The sequence below is a fragment of the Carex rostrata genome, chromosome 3 (genome assembly GCF_964058835.1).
Source record: "Carex rostrata chromosome 3, lpCarRost1.2, whole genome shotgun sequence".
NCBI lineage: Eukaryota > Viridiplantae > Streptophyta > Magnoliopsida > Poales > Cyperaceae > Carex > Carex rostrata.
Genome location: NC_135920.1, coordinates 143154 through 163092, shown reverse-complemented (window position 1 = coordinate 163092; position 19939 = coordinate 143154). Strand labels below are relative to the sequence as shown.

General features: G+C 39.9%; 3 protein-coding genes across 3 annotated transcripts; 2 read left to right on the top strand and 1 right to left on the bottom strand.

Annotated features, from left to right (window-relative positions):
• The first annotated feature begins 8945 nt into the window (after nucleotides 1-8945).
• Nucleotides 8946-13348, top strand: LOC144552078 (putative protein phosphatase 2C 74). The gene is made up of 5 exons (XM_078300170.1): nucleotides 8946-9902; nucleotides 10769-11128; nucleotides 11480-11597; nucleotides 12155-12378; nucleotides 12593-13348. Exons 1-5 carry the CDS (start codon nucleotides 9417-9419, stop codon nucleotides 12956-12958), a joined length of 1554 nt encoding a protein of 517 aa, XP_078156296.1. The 5' UTR covers nucleotides 8946-9416; the 3' UTR covers nucleotides 12959-13348.
• Nucleotides 13349-13592: 244 nt separating this feature from the next.
• On the bottom strand, nucleotides 13593-17616 carry LOC144552079 (serine carboxypeptidase 1-like). The gene is made up of 13 exons (XM_078300171.1): nucleotides 17316-17616; nucleotides 17143-17225; nucleotides 16873-16995; nucleotides 16582-16684; nucleotides 16386-16423; nucleotides 16203-16304; nucleotides 15718-15798; nucleotides 14867-15103; nucleotides 14467-14532; nucleotides 14259-14380; nucleotides 14023-14136; nucleotides 13871-13916; nucleotides 13593-13785 (listed from the first exon to the last, which is right to left on the bottom strand). The coding sequence occupies exons 1-13, from the start codon at nucleotides 17599-17601 to the stop codon at nucleotides 13702-13704; spliced, it is 1485 nt and encodes a 494-aa protein (XP_078156297.1). The 5' UTR covers nucleotides 17602-17616; the 3' UTR covers nucleotides 13593-13701.
• Nucleotides 17617-18085: 469 nt separating this feature from the next.
• Nucleotides 18086-19251, top strand: LOC144552064 (uncharacterized). The gene is made up of 3 exons (XM_078300155.1): nucleotides 18086-18359; nucleotides 18634-18690; nucleotides 18983-19251. The coding sequence occupies exons 1-3, from the start codon at nucleotides 18087-18089 to the stop codon at nucleotides 19202-19204; spliced, it is 552 nt and encodes a 183-aa protein (XP_078156281.1). The 5' UTR covers nucleotide 18086; the 3' UTR covers nucleotides 19205-19251.
• Nucleotides 19252-19939: the final 688 nt, after the last annotated feature.

Sequence of the window (19939 nt, the reverse complement as noted above, 5' to 3'; positions counted from 1 at the left end):
AGGAAAGACAAGAAGCCATGCGCAATTTACTACGCTAGCAAGGTGCTAGACCCAGCTCAGATGAATTACACGACCACCGAGAAATAACTCCTGGCGATTGTCTTCACTCTTGACAAGTTTAGGTCGTATTTAGTGGGATCCAAAATCATCGTCTACACAGATCATGCCGCACTCAGGTATTTGTTGAACAAACAGGATGCTAAACCGCGCTTGATCAGGTGGATTCTTCTTCTGCAGGAATTTGATCTTGAAATCAGAGACAAGAAAGGCATCGAAAACACTGTGGCATATCATCTCTCCAGACTTCGTTTGGATGGAGAAGGGTCCGCTCATCTACCAATCGATGACTCTTTCCCTGACGAACAACTCTTGTCCATTTCTGCACTGAACACCACCAATGCGACCAGCATCCAAGGTCATGCAACCCGCTTCACTCCTGACGCGACACGCACAAATCTTCAATCGGACCCTTGGTATGCAAACATTGCCAACTTCTTAGCTTCTGAGATCACACCGGCCACCATGACATACCAGCAACGGAAGAAGCTCAAATCGGAAATCGGATTCAAGGCACTACTTCTGGGATGAACCTTTCCTTTTTAAGGTAGGAATCGATGGTATACTCAGGCGTTGCGTGCCAAACGAAGAGACGCGTTCTATCCTTGAGCACTGCCATTCGTCAGCGTATGGAGGCCATGCTTCATTCTCCAAGACAGCTGCCAAGGTACTGCAATCAGGTTTTTATTGGCCTACTCTTTTCAGGGACGCGCGGACCTTGGTTGCAGCTTGTGACGAGTGTCAAAGGACGGGGAACATTACCAAACGCAACGAGATGCCTCTCAATTCCATCCTGGAGGTAGAGCTCTTCGACGTATGGGGGATTGATTTCATGGGACCGTTTCCACCATCTCACGGCTATGAGTACATTTTGGTTGCAGTGGATTACGTGTCCAAGTGGGTCGAAGCAGTTCCATGTCGGCATGCCGACTCGAATCCAGTGAAGTGCATGTTTACCGACATCATTTTTCCGCGCTTTGGAGTTTCGCGAGCTGTGATTAGTGATGGTGGCAAGCATTTCGTCAACCGCCAATTCGATAAACTCCTGAGTCGACACGGGGTGACACACAAGGTCACCACTTCCTATCACCCCCAATCTAACGGTCAAGCTAAGATCTCAAACAGGGAAATCAAGTCTATTTTGGAGAAGACCGTAGCAAGGACACGGAAGGATTGGTCTCTGAAGCTGAGCGATACATTGTGGGCTTACCGAACTGCTTTCAAAACACCGATCGGGATGAGCCCTTTCAAGTTGGTGTACGGCAAGCCGTGCCATCTTCCTGTGGAAATTGAGCATAAAGCGTTTTGGGCTACGAGAGCCATCAACATGGACATGCTGGAGGCTGGAGAGAAGCGCATTCTTGACTTACATGAGTTGGACGAAATACGCTTACACTCCTATGAGAATGCCAGGATCTATAAGGAAAAGAAGAAGCTCATCCATGACAAGCATATCATGCCTCGCGAATTCCAAGAAGGTGATCTTGTGCTTCTGTTTAACTCTCGGTTGCGACTCTTTCCAGGGAAATTGAAGTCTAGATGGTCTGGTCCATTTGAGGTTAAAAAGGTGTACCAGTTTGGTGCAGTTGAGATTGGAAATGACGCGTGTGGAACCTTCAAGGTCAATGGACAACGTCTCAAGCACTACATTGCGAGTCACCCTCGTCCAGGACGATTTGTTCATGATCTCTCCGATCCTATCTCAACCGAAACCTAACGGACGACGGTCAGGCTCGAGACCTAAAACAAGCGCTCTTGGGAGGCAGCCCAAACATTCTTTTTACTGTTTGCATAACTCTCATTTCTTTTGCATGTTTGTTTTTAGTGATCCTGCATTTAGGTTGCTTCGTTTTATTGCGTCCTGCGACCCGCATGGGTGTCAATGCGACCCGCTCCCACCGTGATGCGACCCGCATGACTCGTGATGCGACTCGCACCCGACCACCGACAACATTAACGAGGCTCGTAACCCAAACGTCGCGACCCTCCTTCTTAACCGTTTTTCCCCCCTTCTTTTCTCCCTTCGCCATTCCCACGAGAGCAACCGAGAGAGAGATCGAGAGATAGAACGTGAGAGAGAGATCGTGAGAGAGAGAGACTGAAATCAGGAGAGAGCACGAGAGCAGCCGAGAGAGAGAGAAGGGGCGGGAGACCTTTCCGCCATTGCTGCGCCCCGAGCTTCCCCAGTGCGACTCGCATCCAGGTCGAAGCGACCCGCAACACTCCCAACGCGACCCGCATCATGGATGACTCAGAACCGCCAATGTTCAACGAGCTCTGATCTAAGCGCAACCAAGAGCGCCGTCAGGCCGAGCTTCGCCGTCAGAGGGACCTCCGTATCCAACAGAGGATACCAGACCCCACTCCCTCTCCTTCTGAGTCTTCGGAGTCGCACGACTGGTCTCAGCAAGGCTCGGGCTCGTCTAGTAACAGTGGTAATCCTTCTCACTCTTCTTCTCCTCATTCTTCTTCTTATCACCCTTCCCCTTCTTCTCATGCTGCAGCAGGGACCCCTATTAACTATGTCTCCGAGGATTCTGACGCCATCTCTGCTCAGACTACTCCTCGTGCTGAGCACTACCCCGATCCTCCCTTCTCTTTCATGGGTAGGGGTATGTTTGAGCAGTTCGAGCTCTTGCAGCAGCGCAAGTTCGCGAACACACGCCGTCTCGATTTTGACACACTCCGCGCGTTCGGCGTTTACCCTGATTTCTGTCGTCTCACTGAGCGGATAGGGTTTCTGCCGGCTTTCTGGGAGATTGAGCGGCCGTGTTTTGACGAGCTTACCCTCGAGTTCCTTTCTTCTCTCAAGCTCAGGTATGACGCTGCAGACCAACCATACATTAAATTTCAGATGCGCAATGAGGCTCGGCGCGTGCGTGTCTCTAGGCTCCGCGAGTGGTTCGGGTTTGCCTCGAACCCTACCACCGACTCTCTCGACTTTCGCGTGGGCTTTGACAAGGATCACTTCTGGCGCCTGATTACTGGTATGCAGACAGCCACAAGCAACCAGTACAGAGGTCTCGCCATCCCACACCCTGTTCTTCGCTGCATCCAGCGTGCCCTAGCCAACACCATCTTCGCACGAGGCGAGACGGTGGCTAGGGCTAATGAGGAGGATCTCCAGTTGCTGGACCACATGCTGCGTCACGATGTGGAGTTAGAGCGGCCTGATCTGATGCTCTTCATGGTTCGACATTGGGTCGATATCCAGCAGAACAAGAAAGTAGGAGGATCCATCCACATCGGCGCCTACGTCACTCTCATCGCTGACAGGTTAGGTGTCTCGACCGCGGATTTTACCCAGTCTAGGGGTCGGATTGCCATGGATGCCATTGCCTACCAGTCAGCGACCTTTATCAAGATTGTGCGCTGGCCAGCCAACCACAGTGACCATTACTTTTGGCGCCTGCAGCATGGTGCTCAGTTTCAGCTGCCCCTTCGAGCACCGATCTCTTTTGAGGACGAGAACACCTGGCTCTTCACTGGACCACAGCCTGAGAGAGCTCCATCTCCACCTCCTCATACCTCATTTCATACATCATCTCCACTCGAGCGAGCTTCTTCTCCTATAGCTCCATTCCATCATTCTTCTTCTCCCTTAGAGGATGTCGTCATGACCGATGTCCCTGACTCATTTCCCCAGTTCCCTGCCTCCACCTCTACAGCTGCCCCATCTCACCAGGCTCATGCCTCTACTTCTACAGCTGTTCCATCTGACCCTACCATCGGAGATCTGTATCGTATTATCATGGACATGCAGGCTACTCAGATCTCCATACGTACCACTCAGCTTGAGATCCAGTCCACTCTGACTGACCAGGGTGACACTCTCAGTGGCATCCAGATGGATTTATCAGCTCATGACACACGGCTTAGGTCACTCGAGACTCACATGGAGGATTGGCGTTTTTATGAGGACCATGGATACTGGCCAGATCACCCCCTCCTCACCACTGATCAGGTTCGCTTTTCTTTACTCCCCTCTTTACTCTATCTTTCAGTCTTGAAGCATTGAGGACAATGCTCAGACTAAGCTTGGGGGGGTACCTTTATCTTTTTCATTTTTAGACCATGCTTACTTTTAGCTTTTAGATCATGTTTACTTTTCTTGCATGACTTGTTTGATTCAGTGATTTTGTGAACCATTTTGGTAATGATTAGTCTGATCTTGAATTGCTTATGTCTAACCCCACGGTTGACCACTTAACCAACTTGAATAAGATAGTTTTGTGAAATTGAAAAGATGAGATCCTGAATTTTATCGAGAAGCATTTGAAATCTGAACTGTACCTTTCAAAACTAGGAAACGGGATTTAAAAAAATAAAGAAAGATTGGGATATTCATTGGTATGAGCGAATACCAGTGATTGTGTGTATTCATGGTATATGCAATTGAAAAAAAAACATGGAGAACATAAGAGTACTGGCAATAAGTCCTTCGGGGCGCCTTTGAGCTCGTCTCCCAATTTAAACATAAAAAAGGAGTACTGGCACAATCCATTTGGATGCCTTTGAGCTCGATAGAAAATAAATAGACTTTTGCATATATCAACACACTACGTCCGCAACTTTCTAACCCAAGTTTGTTCCAAGCTTGGGGGAATTTGATCCGTAAACAAAAATTACCACAAATGAGGGTATAACTTCAGTCTAAGAATGAATATTGATAAATTCGAGTTCTAAGTCTTTCCAAATAACAAAACATCTCAGAATAAGAGGTTAAGTGGACAGTTTGTGGAGTGAATAAAAATTAGTTCGAGAAAAGCCTAACTTGTTATCAAAATGATTCTCGAAATTCCTGGTAATAACAACTCGTGTGAATTCTTGCAATTAAGAATTTAACTTGCATTTAGAAACCAATCTGGTACCAAAGTATGCTCCTTTCTTGAGGACAAGCAAAAGGTCAGCTTGGGGGAATTTGATATTGCTATATCCGACCTATTGATTTGACCAATTTCAGTACAAAAACATGTATTCTAAGCCATCAAATAACGTCTATTATAGTGATTACATGTAGAATTTGGTACTGCTGTGCTTTCATTCTTACTTTGCAGGAAATTGGTGAAATCGAGAGAATTTCTGAAGTTTAGAGACCTTGATGCGACCCTCATCAGGCTTGATGCGAGGCGCATCAACCACTCAGAGCCGCACCAGCAGGTCGCAACACCATTGCATGCGAGGCGCATCCATCACACTCCGATGCGGGTCGCAATAGTGGTGATGCGGGTCGCATCGCGAGCTTCCAGAGCAGACAGCAAAGGCCCAATAAGGGCCCAGAATTGAAACATTCATTTTGAAAGGTCTATAAATAGACCACCCCTACCACCAGAGAGGGAGTTTCGATTTTTGAAGATTCAAAACCTCAAGAATTGGAGTGTTGATCAAGAAAGAAGGGAAGATCCTTGCTAGATTGCTACATTGGGTTCTATCATGATTTCTTCTCTTCTCTCTTCTTTTATGATGTTGTTTGAGTAGATCCTTCTTGTTTCTAGGGTTGATGTAGTCTAAAGCTTTGATTGTATGTATTGCATTTGAATTTGAGTTGTTCTTGTGATCAATTGATTGAGTATTATTCTTTCATTACTTGATTTTGATTGTTTGAATCTTGATTGTCTATTGTTGAATGTTTCTTGCATCTCTTCTAATATCTTGACCTTGATCCTTCTTGCAATTTAATCAAGCACTTGAGGTAGGTTAGAAATCTGAAAAGATAGATCAATTGAACCGAAAGGTGAGATTTCCATTTATTGAGAGATAGTGGATACCTTTAGCAAACCGATCAATTGACTTAGATTGAACACGAATAAACGAGAGTTGAAAGTTGTAGATCTAAGAAGGTGAAATTGCAATTCCTTACTAGGTTTCTGGTGCTAATAAACGAAAGTTGAGTCTCAGGAATCTTAGGTAGGGTCAGTAGAACCTTGCACAACCAAATAACTCAGAAACAGGTGCAATGCTGCATTCACTCGAGGACCACGCGAGTCGCATGGGAGACCATGCGGGTCGCGTCACTAGGGTCGCATGCGAAAGCATGCGAGTCGCGTGAGGGTCCAGAGAGGCAAAGCTGAGGATGAAATCTGAAACCCTTGAAACGTCATCTTAAAATTGATTGAAACAAAAACATTTATTTTCTTTTGCAATCTTCTGTTATTGAATTGAGAAATTGAAACGAATTCAAACCAAACTTTTCACTACTAGTACCTAATTAGGATAAGTGGTGATCTAGACTAGATTTGCACCGTCCCTGAGGATCGATACCTGATTATACTATACGGCTAGGACTGTGCACTTGCAGTCTTAGACGAGAGTTGATTCAAGGTTTTTAAACGGGTACAGCTAGCTGTACCTGAGACTTTGTAAGCATACTTTTGTGCGAACAATTAGCTTGATAGTTAATTTGTGTTTAGTTTTAGTTTTATTTTTTTATTTTTGAAGTATAACCTGCTATACTAATTGCTATTTTGTATTTGATTTCGTAATGGAATAAAATCTAATATGCTTCTGCTTGGGGCTCTTCTATACAAAGGAGAAAAAATAAAAACTTGATGATCTGTGTACTTATGGTAATATTGCCCAATTTTAATCAGTGTAAGAAATATTTCTTATTACAATATCAATTGTATGTTGAAGTCAGTAATTTAATCAGTGTAGTGAAACTTGTAAGTTTCAGTTAGTAATTTTTGAATTGGAGCTATATTTGATGAATTCTCCTTTTTATCTTTATATTTGATGTTTTTCTTCTTTTTTAATGTGCAACTTAATCACTACATAACTCACTAGGTACTTCTACATGACGACCAAAGGTGTCCTGGTTGTTGATTTTGAATCTCATGTGAATGAAGATGTCACCGATAGCAACCTACAATCCAATATTGTAGAGCCATCCGTCACAGTTATTATAGGAGAAGATGAACCGAGCAGGAAAAAGGAATTTACAACAGAAATTAAACTAGAGAATGAAGAAAATGAGAGAGATGAATGGTATTTTTACTTTATGAAAGTTCAACTTAAGAAGATTTTGTCATTTGTCTTTGCTTATTGTTAATGGTCTTTATTCTGTCATATATCTTTACTTATTGTTCATATTCTATTTTTTATTTTGTTTGTTATTTTCACATATTGAAGAGAAAGAAACCATTTCCTCCATTTACTGTTCTTCATCTCTATGGATTACGCAAATGGAATTTGTGTGCACGAGTTGAGCAAAAGTTTAATGTTCAGCACTATTCGTCAAAGAAAAGAATGAAGCTACTGCTTGTTGACGCTGAGGTAACGTTTCTTTGGTTTAAATTCCTTTTCTCCATTCTTATACTTTTTAACATTTCTAATTTTATTATATGTTTTCAATTTGAGCAATTATAATATATTTTTCATATTTTATTTGTTCATCTTCAAAAATGTTGGACTACATGCATCAAAGAAGATCGCACTAGCAGTGATACTTCAAAATTTTTGATCATACTATATTAAATCCGGTGTTTCATTTGTTATTGTTTCTTTTTATTATTATTAATTATTATTTAGATCTTCGTTTTTTTTTCATTTGTGTCTTTTATTTTCATTTAAATATATTTTTTCTGAATTTTGTGTGAATGTCAAACAAAAATATCTCTTCATATGTTCCCGTTGCAACGCACGGGCATGATACTAGTGTATATATTATACATATAGTTCACCAAAAAAATAAAAAAATAAAAAATCAAAGTTATAAAAATTTACGACATCACTCTGTAAATATATCAAATATTTTTTTTTTGGCATACCCATATTATGTACACATAATATTTTATTTTTGCACATACACATATACATAAACCCTAAACTCTAAACTTTTTTTTCACAAAATTATTCAAATCAAATACTAAGATTTCTCTCAAAAAAAAAAAAAAAAAAACCACATGGGGCGCCCGGGGGGCTGGCGCCTCACAGAGTATCTTGGGCAGCCCGAAACCCGGGCGGTCAAGGCATGTTTAAAAAAAAATTGGAGACAGGGGCATATTTAAAATTTATATTTGTTTTAGGGATATTAATTAAAATGGCCGTCCTATCTGATGCATGATACACGATACATGTAGATGGAGTAAACCTAGCTAGAACGTTCCTGGGCTTAATTAATTACTTCCCGCCCCGGGGTTCATCAACCAAACATTCGTCCTTTATTTAGTTTTAATTAGAGAAGAAAATTGATACAGAGGTGTTAATGAATTTTATTTTTAGTTTGGATTTTATTGAATTGGGTGAAGATTCTTTAATGGGGCTGCTAAAAAGCTTTTAAGTCTTTACCGATCGGTAATACTAAGGACTAATTCCGAAAATTGATACCGATTCTGCCCTCTTCTCTACCTCTACTCTATGTTTGCATTCTTTTCTGCTAAAATTGCCATGCCCATGCCCATGCCCATGTGGCGTTCAATTGATCCTCCCACCAATCCCAATGGCAGTTTCGGTGGGATTAAGATCTGAAAGCGGGACCCAGACCCCAGTACAGCTACGAGCCTAGGATCCATCAGGATTCATCTTTCATCTTTCATCAGGGGACAAAATCGGGAGAAGCACAAGGCGCCACGCAATTCGCAGCCAGAGATCAAAACCGGACCGACAAATACCCTACTTTCCTCTTTCTCTTCTAATACATGCAACTTTATTGCGGGTTCAAATTTCTTTATACCAACCCGCTTCAGGGTTTTCAGTTAAGAATGAGTGACTGACAATAAATATGAATCCGATAATTTCCCTCTTGCGTTTCGCTCTCCTCTCCTCTCCTCTCCTCTCCTCGTCAGAAATAAATAAATAATTAAGAAAAAAATCGATTCGCGTTGCACAAACAATTAACTTCTTCCTCTCTCTCTCTCTCTCTCTCTCTCTCTCTATTTATCTGAATGGAATAGATTGGGTTGGAGACTCGTAAAATTTGGGAGAGATTTGAGAAAGAGATCTATCTATCTATCTTGACCTTTTAGCTCTCGATTCGCGTGGAAAGCCATTTGAGAACTTTTGCTTTTTAAGATTTTGGTGCTTGTGAATGTTAGGAGCCGCTCTCTTTCTCATATCCACACGAACCTTGCTGTTAATTTATTCGTGAGGTCATCTTCCCTTCCCTTTTGTTTTTTTTCCCCTTTTTGAAATTTTAAGGCCAACAGAAACAAAGAAAGAAAGAAAAGCCTATTATATTATATTATATTATAGGGATTATAGGGATTATAGGGATTATATTAAACAAATCAACTCTCATCTCCTCTTCTTTGTCTGTCGTCTCAAATCTCAATCAATTCCCCCCCAATTCATTCAGGCTTTCCCAAATTTTATTCGCCTCAATCCAATTTCCTTCAAATCTCATCATTTCCGACCCCAATTTTATGGTTGCGGCGGCCACCGGGGTGCGGCGGCCAGGGTCCCACCGCAGGCGCTCATCGCCATTGACCCTTAAGCAGCGATCCGCTAACAAATCCAAGCAGCAGCAGCAGCAGCAGCAGGCTTTACTCCTATCTTCACCAACGGCAACGGAGTCCCTTACGAATTCCCAGTCTGAGGAAGAATCAAATTGCACCATGGCTGCCTTGGAATGCATGCTGGGACTGGCACGAGTTTTTGGGATGGAATCTTGTTTGTTATCAGCAGACGAGAGGACGAGTGCCAATGGGAGCACAAGTCCTGCTTCGCCGGGTAGGAGGGGGAAGAGAAGCACCAAAAGGCGCCCTGGTTCAAGAGGTTCATCTGTGGAGGGATTGAGAGGGACACCAGGTCGATTAGCTGGATGTGGCTCCAGCTTGAGCGGCGCAGCTTGCATGTTCACGCAACAAGGAAAGAAAGGGGTCAATCAGGATGCCATGCTTGTTTGGGAGGTTAGTTTAGTTTACTTTCATTTTTATATTCTTCTAACTTGAACTTATTAGATAAATGCCATCCTCATGATGGTTTTCTAATCTTAAAGGATAATGGGTAAAAATGGGAAACTCAGTATTATTGTGTGCAAACAATAATTCATGTTTTCTTCCCTTTTGTGATTTTTTAAGTGTTTTCTTTTCGTTTAATTAGCGTCTTAATTTTATGTGCTTGTTGTATGATTTATTTCAGTTTTTTTTTCATTCCATAAATTTTGTTTTCATTTCTGGTGTTTAGTATCCAAAATAACAGCTTTTAGACTTGTTGAATGTTTCAACATTGTAAGCTGCCAATATGCTTTTATTCATTGCTTTTACAAGCTCCTCATATTAGTTCGGTCTTTTGCTTTTACAAGCTACTCATATTCTTTCTTGGTTTTTGTCAAGGATATCAGGCCACATAAATTATTGGCAAATTTCTTATAGATTCAATGTTTTGGTATTTGAATTTTCTCTGCCAATACCCAATAGGTGGGGTCCTCTTCATGAATCTCACCCTTATCCTGATTCAATCTGACTTGGTTGCTCTTATCTATGTCAACCAACAAGATTGGAAATGCTATAATTTTTTACTTTAATTAAGCACTTTAGTACTTCCCTTCATTTATGTCAATGCTACTAATCCCCTGTTTGCTCGATCGTCAGATAGACCCACTCCTTTTAAATTATATATTACTGTGTGTATTATGGATAACTTTTAATTTTTTTTATAATTTTCTGAAAATGACTGTTTTTATGTCCTAGCTGAAGTTTGAGTACTACTTTCTGAATTAAAATATAACAAGTACCATTTTCAAATTACCATTTATTTTTGGATTATTTTGTAGAATTTTGGTCCTCGATCAGACACTACATTATGTGGAGTATTTGATGGTCACGGGCCTTTTGGACATTTGGTGGCGAAGAGAGTGAGAGATCACCTCCCTCTACAGCTCAACTCCCACATGCCAACTGAAGATATATGCGATAATGCCTCTGGTATTGCTTCAATCAACATAGCTTCTGAAGAGACCCCGTTATCTACAGATGCTGGATCTGACAAGGAAGAAGAGAAGAGCGCTGATTTTTATGCTGTTATGAAAGATTCTCTCTTCAAGGCGTTCAAAGCTATGGATAAGGATTTGAGGCTGCATGGAAATATTGATTGTTTTTTTAGTGGCACTACAGCTGTTACTGTTGTTAAGCAAGTAAGTTTGTTTCTTTCTTTCTTTCTTCCCCCGTATAACACTAATCTATTCTTTTGTTAGTTTGTTTTGAAACAGCATTTGATTGTTATGAGTACCTAATAACATACTATACTTGCAATTACGCCCCTGACATTTTTAAATTTACAATCTAGTTTTAGGAAATGACTAATTTTGATCTCCTTAGAATATCTAGATAAGGAGATCAAAATTAGTCATTCCTACCAGGGTAATATCTTCAATTCTGTTGTTCTTGCTACAAAAATGCTATTTATTTGATATGGTTTGCAAAGGCCTTCCAGCAAATGTTCTGTTTCTGATTTTGATTGCTATGTTTTCTTGTTTTCTCTGTAGGGGCGCGATTTGGTTATTGGGAATTTGGGTGACTCGAGGGCAGTATTGGGAACGAGAGATTCTAACAATCGACTGATGCCTGTACAGTTGACAGTCGACCTTAAGCCAAATGTTCCAAGTATGGTTTTTTTCTTATTGTTTTCTTTTCCTTGCTCTGCACTTTACATATAAATGTTTGTGGGAATTTTTTGGATGTCCATTTTTTGTTTGTGTGATGCTTTTATGAAGATGTTGATGTCTGCTAATATCTGATGTGGACTTTTCTTTGACTTATCCTTTATTTTTCTCAGAATGTAGTTTCATGTGTTAGTGCAATCATGCAACCCAAGTTATACAGTATTTGTACTGCTGTAGTGTTCAGTACCTGATTATGTCACCCTCCATTAGCACTGATTATGGCTGAATTAATTCATGATAGGTTAAAGGTCCAATTCAACACCAAAGAAACCCATGAGGCATGACCTTGAATTTTTGTTATAGACTATTTAAATGAATAATGATATACATATAAGATGCTTGGTGATAGGGACATGATACTTGTTCAGTAATTTTCCATTTGCAGTTGCAGTTTTATCTGTCAATATGAAAAATCATAAAATATGTAATTATCAAATAAAATCTTCTGCATTGCAAGAGCATCATGAAGCAGGCTGAAGAGATTAATCTTTTTGGCAGGGGAAGCAGAGAGGATTAGAAAATACAAGGGACGGGTATTTGCGCTTCGTGACGAGCCCGAGGTGGCACGTGTGTGGTTGCCAAACTATGACACACCAGGACTAGCTATGGCTAGAGCTTTTGGAGATTTCTGTTTGAAGGGCTTCGGTCTCATCTCTGAGCCCGAGGTATCCTACAGGCGTCTAACTGAAAGGGATGAGTTTGTTGTTCTGGCAACTGACGGGGTAACTCTTCTATTACTAAACCATTGTTATTTATGTTAGGTTTATTACCTTCACTGACTATTTGTAGATGTTTTGTCAATGTTTCTGAGTGATGTTTGGTAGGCTAATCCGAGGCAGATTCCCATAATATTTTTAGGAGAGGAGGCATGCCTGTGATAAAATTTTCATTGAACATAATACAAAAAGGATTTTTCTTTTTCTTTTTCTTTTTTAGGTTTGGGACGTTTTGACCAATAAAGAAGTTGTGGACATAGTTGCTGCAGCACCAACCCAGTCCACTGCTGCAAGATTGCTTGTTGAGTCGGCAGTTCGCTCATGGCGTCATAAGTACCCAACATCAAAAATCGACGACTGTGCTGTCGTGTGTCTCTTTCTTGACAGTGAGTCTGTTGCCGAAGCGGGTACCAGCCTGAACTTTGAAAGAACAGAATCTGAATATGATATTAACAATGATGATGGCAGTATTATGCCTACAGAAGAAGAAGAAGATAATTTGGTATCCAGGGCAGACACACTATTCAGCTTGCCTAGGTATGTATCAGGAGGTAATCTGGCTATTAGCGTGAAAAAATCATCTTAGTAAACATCCTCTCATTATATTTCATCATGCCCAACATCATTCAATTTTGGATGGTGTTTTTTTTTCATCATTGTGAAGTTAGAAGAACAAGGCATGGGACAGTATGGGGGTGTTTATGTTTACCAAGTTACATTTCTGATATTTACTTTGGTTAAGGAGGGTGTGCCGGCTTTATTAGCATGTCGGGTAATCCTCTCTTTTGTATCGTTGCACGCAAGCATGGGTGGGGTTGCATTTTTTTTTTGTTTTGTAAAATGCCAACTCAGTGTGATTTGTTCAAGTTTTTGTCTATAGTGATTTGGTGCAGCTTTTATTGCTGAGAGGATCTGGCAGAAATCACATTATAATGTATTCTTTCAACTGTTATTTGAAATTACAGCCATTTGTTAATTTGTTTATTTATCATTTGGCCCCGTGTTTGAACATTAACAAATAAAAAAGAAAAGAAAAAGTGATTGCTTGTTTTTCTGACATAAAGAGTTGCTTGCTTTGGTTTTCTATTGGAGCATTTACGGGCTGTGATTTATTTGCAAGGAAATCTTGATGCTAGTTTATTCTGGCTTTCGTAGCACGGAATGTTTGTCTTATGTTATCTATAGCACCTAAGTCTTGCTCTGCTTAAGAAACAAGATGATGCTGTGCTTTGTAGGCGTTATTTCAGTTACAATAACGACGAAAATGAGAAATAATAAAGAAAAACAGTCCGTTATTTTATTTTATTTGACTTTTACATTAAATATTAGCTAGATTGTTGTTCCTGATAGCCACCTGGTGTAGAAGGCCAATGCCTCTTTGGGCTTGTACTCTGGAACAGCGTGGCCGGAACCCTGTTAATGAATAATGGAACATGTGCTTAATTAAGTGCTAATGAATGAATAATGATAGATGAAAAGAAGAGTGATGAAGGCGTACCTTTACAGTCATAAAAGTAAGATTATAATCATAACCTCGAACATACCTGCAACAATCCAAATTAACTTGTAATTTCAACTCCATAACACATAAATGATAAATGATAAATCCACACTAGGAGAGCTAGAGAGGGGAGAGATCGATTAGATTACCCAGCTACTTGTTCATTGAAGAACCAAGGTCTCCACTTCTCAATAGTTTTATATCCAAGTGCGCGGGTCCATGCTTCTGTCCCACTAAAAGGTATGCACAGATCATGATCGCCACTGAAAATAAAAATAACAAACAAACACCGCCAATTTTAAACTGTCTTTATATTTATATTTTTTTTTTACTATCACTCCATTCACTTCTGAATGGCAAACAACCTTTGGTGCTTCAATAGTACCTGTATATAAGTGCACGGTAGCCTTGACCAGTAAGGTTCTTGTGATACTCTAACATGCTTCCAGTGTCATGTATGAAATCTATTTTTGCTGTGTACAACTCCCACGGTCCCGTAATATTTATCTAATTAAACAAAAGATGGAAATAAATTTAGTGTTCTTGAGGGAGGAGCGTTCCACTAAAATCAAATTTATATCACAGGCATCTACCGTCTCTGCATGAATTGCAGACCGCACTGCTTGGTTGTTGAGCCATGAACTAGCAATCTCATCACTCTGCATGAGAGAGAGAGAGAGGAGATCAGTGAGAGGCGACCACCATATGCAAATTTGGCATCAAAAGCATTGTTCAAAAACGTGGCATGGTCCAAATGTATTAGTTACAGAATCATTACCAATACCAGCATTTACTAAAATTGCGTAGGCACCAAGTACATTTTTCTTCCTGTGTGCCTGGCATTGGACGCTGAGTCTGTGTCTACATTTTATTATGTGGGGTTCTTTTTCAAATAGCTGGGTCTTCATGGTATTTGCTATTCTTACAAGCAAGCCTCTTATGGTAGTAAGAAGAAGTATAAACAAAGGAACTATTTTTTCTAAATATTAATACCGTGCATGGAAGTGATCTTCCCAGCTCTGGCCAAGTTGGCACCCGACCTTGTTGCACCATCAAATTTAGAGGCCATGCACGGCCAAACATTCTTTTTCTAACACGGAGTGGTCGTTCTGTTTCACCTAGCTTTCTAAAACTTGGAGGCAACTGGCTCTCTACGAACTCAGCTTCCTGTTGCTCAGGACTGTGGAAGCATGGTTCTAGGATGTGGTACTTGTTCAAATCCTTCAGCTCCTAATTTAAGAAGAAGAGACTTTCAAGATGCCAAATTTTCAAAATTTAGGTTGTAGATCAGGCAGGATTTCTGTTTTCCAGCTTTCTTTCGGTCAATTTTGGTAATCTTATTCGTACATCTCATTTTTTTGGTAATTTTGGGATTGTTTATTTGTTTAGGTTTATGAGGAAGGACTAACTCATTTTTAAGTGAAGTGATTGTACGTGTAATAATTAGCTCTATTCCTTGGGGAAAAATTTGGTCCAACGCCCATCAGACTCAAATTTGAGTCAGATGGGCTCGACGTCTATCCGATCTGCTTTACAATTCATGCGCATCACTTCAATATTCGTGCGAATCTAGTGCGCACGAATCCTAAAGCAGATCGGACGGACGCGGAACCCATTGAACTCAAATTTGAGTCCGATGGGCGTTGGACCTAAATTGTTCCCCTATTCCTCGTGTTTATTCCTATTTGAGTTAAGAATAACCTGAGTTAAACATCATGACAATTAACTCTTTTCCAGGGGGGAAGATCAACTCAACGCCCTTTTGCTTTAATTTCCACCTTCATTCACATTTTCATTATTCACAAAAATACAAGTACCAAAAAGTGAATCATGAGTAGCATTACCAGTCGAACTTCAGCAATCTTCTCTTGGCAGGCTTCATCTTCATTCATATAGTAGCTTCCTGCACATACAGTATGGACCTCCTGAAATGCAACAAACTGAGTTAGCACTCTTAAATCTTATTCTGAGTAGAATTGAAGAATATGCGGGCCCAGTTTTTCTATGCCCAACATAAACCCAAATCATCCAGATGGCAACCACTTCTGTGTTTGTATGGTTTCAAAGGATTTGTTGGGAGAAGTAATAAGCATGACAGCTAAAAAAGTTAGTAAAAAGAATGCAATAGGCACAAAGCCTTCCAATTTCTACAGCCAATAAGTAACTATATACAAAGACGAATCGGGTCACATAGTGGGCCCTGGTAAAATAAGTTCAAGAATGCTACAACTTTTTGTCTCCGATTAATGCAAAAAAAATATATATCTAGACTAATAAGTAGATTCCATAATATCACTATGAAATATTAAAAACTCATATTGTGACATACTTCGTACATATCTTCAGATATAAGGCCCATTCCATGAGCAAATGGCACAAAAGAATTCCCATCGTATTTCACATCAGTGAATCCGTTGCCAATCAAATAACCCTGAACAAAAGAAATGTTGGTGTACAAGACATACAATTGCTTTCACAAGATCAATGTAATATTTTATAAAAACATTCGAACCTTGAAGTTAATAACAGGCTTTACACCCTCTGTTATTCCTGTTTATGAAATGCATATTAAAAAATTCAAAGATGAGATAGTCAGCAATCAAGTAACATTTTCATAATTTGGTAATGCTGTCAAAATAATCCTTAAGGTTTTCCTTATATTTGATCCCTGGTGAATTTTGTCTCTCGTAAGTGGATAGATGACGTACCTTTGACAACCTCAGCAGCTAGGGTTGGTATATAAACTCCAGCATATGACTCTCCAGATATATAGAAAGGATTATCAGTAAATTCGGGGTACAACTTGAACCACTGTTTAAAAGTGAAAAGGCATAAATTTTTAGGTAAATTATTTCTACACCCAGAAAGGATATACTACTGTTGAAGAAATCCAACTGGTGCTGGTGCAGCATTAGCCAGTAGTATATCTCTGATGTCCCTGAGAGTTGCATTCGAATCTGGTACAGTTAAACAATAAAAAAATTTAAAAAAAAAGTGACCTTTAAAAGAAACTTGTGTGAATCAGCAGCTGTCTTGATGTCTCCAGTGGTGTAATCGGAATGGTCAAGGGAATAAGACAACCCAGTTCCAGCTGGAGAGTCCAAGTAGATTATACTAGAGACCTGATTGGATGAATAAATGAAAGCATGATTACACAATACTAGAAGGTTGCCTTACAATTACAAAAAATGAGCATGGAAAATTAATTTAATTTGAATGGTGCCAATTGGGTAGGAAGTTGAACTAGAAAGAAAAGAAAGAGAGGTTACTTTGGACCAGCTATAAGGATTGAGATGCAACTTGGGGAGGCCTCCTGAGGCTGAGGTATTTCCAGCCTCAAAATTAAAAGGACCTGAGAAAGAAGCTAGGCATCAAAGCCTGAGGTATTTGGTATTTCATTAATGAATGAATGAATGAATGAATGAATTAATTAGATCCGTACCATTCTCGTACACAAATCCATCAAAGCTAGAGCAGCCTGGTCCACCATTGATCCACAGTACAACAGGGTCCACAGCTGGGTTCCCTTCAGAGATGACTAAGTAGTAGAAGAGATTCCTTCCATGCTCCTCGTCCACAGTTATATACCCGGAATAGTGCTTCGACGGGAGAGAACCAGAGAAGCCTGGAACTTCACTGATCAAATGACTCTCACTCTCTCTCTCAGGTGCAGCAGCAGCAGCAGCAGCAGTCAAAAAGAAGATAAAAAACAAGGGAGAGATGGCCATGGAGATATATAGAAAGGATTATCAGTAAAAATAATTTGCTGGATTCCTTTTCTTTTTGGCAACACAAATTATTTTTTGTTTCCTCCTTGGTCCTTGCAAATCGGAGCGGAGGAGCGCAACTTTTTTGAGCAAGTAGTGGACTGGACTGTCACTTTTCTTTATCTTTTTTTTGGGCTTCCCCGCGAATCATTCTCAAGTCTCAACTGAGAATTAATATTTTGGTTCGATTCGGTTTTAAAAATTCAAAATCGAATATACGGAACCGACCATTTCACTTACGTGCGAACCGAAAATTTTGAAATCTACGAACAAAGACTCTTCTTTCTCCCACTTTATTTTTGTTTTTTCAATTTTTTAATACTCAGCTGGTCCCACCCTATATCCCACTCACTCTTTTCTCTCTCTCATTTCCACTTTTTCACTCCCTATTAAGGGAGGCAATTTATACAGAACGCTTATCAATTTTTACAGAACAATTCTTTTAAATGGACCATTTTACCCTTCATCTAATAACCACTAAAATTCCCAATCGCCTCCTCTTACTCACTTTTTCTCAATTTCTACACAGTATCGCCTCCTCTCCCTCTTTCTTACTTCGCGTTGAATTTCTCTCGCGAGTGACTGCCAGGGTGCAAGCGCTTCGAGAGGACGTGGCAGCGGCGGCGGGGCGGTCTAGTGAGGAGAAGTCTCTCCGACAACTCATCTCTGCCCTCGACTTCATCCTCCGCCATGTCTCCTCTTTTAAGGCTAAGCGTAAGGTGAATTTCTTGCAAATTACTTTATTTGAGCGCACATAGTGGTACAGTTCCTCAAATTACATTATTGAAGATTTGTTTCCACGCCTTTGTTCTTTGAATGCCTCTAGAATTTCTTCTGGTACACTGATGATATTTGATACGTTGTGTTGTGACTTCTCAAAGAGGCACGTCTCGATTCTCTCAAACTTGCGAATTTGCATTGTGATTTATGTAACTATAGATTCTGTTTTCTTACAAATGCAATAATTGACTTATCATCTTGCATATATTCTAGGTAATGGTCTCAAATGTCACAAGACTAAATCTTGCTTTACAAGGTACTGAAGTGAAGGTATAATTTCCTTGCACTACTAAATTAGTCACTAAAAGTTTAGAATGACATACTATAACAAATCTTTTTCCAAAAAAATAGAATGCTATTATAAATATATTGATTGGTTTGCTCAGGCATATTTTTCTAATTTAACATTTGGATTTAATCAATTTAGTCCTGAAATCATTCATTACCATTTGGGTTTAATCAGTTTAGTCCTGAAACTATTAATTCAAGCAAGTTTATGTACAGGTTATCTGTTGAATTGAATGGATAAAATTTGCCTAGTGTCTTTGTGAAATTCTTTTAGGCATTGTTCGGACTTGGTACAAAAGGCGAGCTTCAACGGAAAAAAAAAAATAAGAGAGCAGCATGTTCTACCATACGAGACCCTTCTCAATTCGAATATGTTGAGTCGTCGTTAAGGCAGCAGTCAAGCAGTCATGCGATACATGGAAGAGAAGTCCCTTGCCTGTCAACAAATGATTTCAATGAATTTTTTTATTATGTGGATGATTTAAACTTGCCTTAGACTTTGCTATTAGAGTCTTTTTGTTGAGCTTGTTGGACTCTACTATTAAATTTATTCTAGATAAAAATATTCTTATGGTGTTGTTGTTGTTTCCGTTGCAGTTATTTGTTTTTTGAGCTAATTTTTTGAGATAAAAATATTGTGATTTGTTGAGAATTATGAAGTGTTGGTCCCATTTAATGCCTTAACATAAATATTATTATCCTCAAAATCAAGTTAAATTCATAGAATAATCTCAATTTCATCAATAATTTTCTTTGTTTTAATTTGATACCGAAGGTTGGTACCTGCAAACAAAAAAAATGCAAAAGGCTGCTACAATTAATATGATATTAAATGAAGGGTAAAATGCAAAAGGCGATTGAAAATTTTAGTGGTTATTAAATGAAGGGTAAAATGGTCTATCTAAAGAAATTGTTCTGTAAAAATTGATAAGTGTTCTGTATAAATTGTCTCCCCCCACTAACTCTTCTCTCTATCTCATCTTCGGGAGAGGGGGGCGTCCGACGTCTATCGGATTACTTTTGTGTTCGATGTGTTCTCTTTATCGTCAGATCTGCTTTAGAATTCATGTCCGCAATTTCGCATCTGCTTTAAAATCCGCACACACAAATTCTAAAGCAAATCTGATGGTGAGAGAACCCATCGAACAGCCCCCTCTTCCCTCATCTTCACTTCCCCACACCACACGCCTCTTATAATTTCTTTTTCTTTCACTCTAGCATCATACAAACT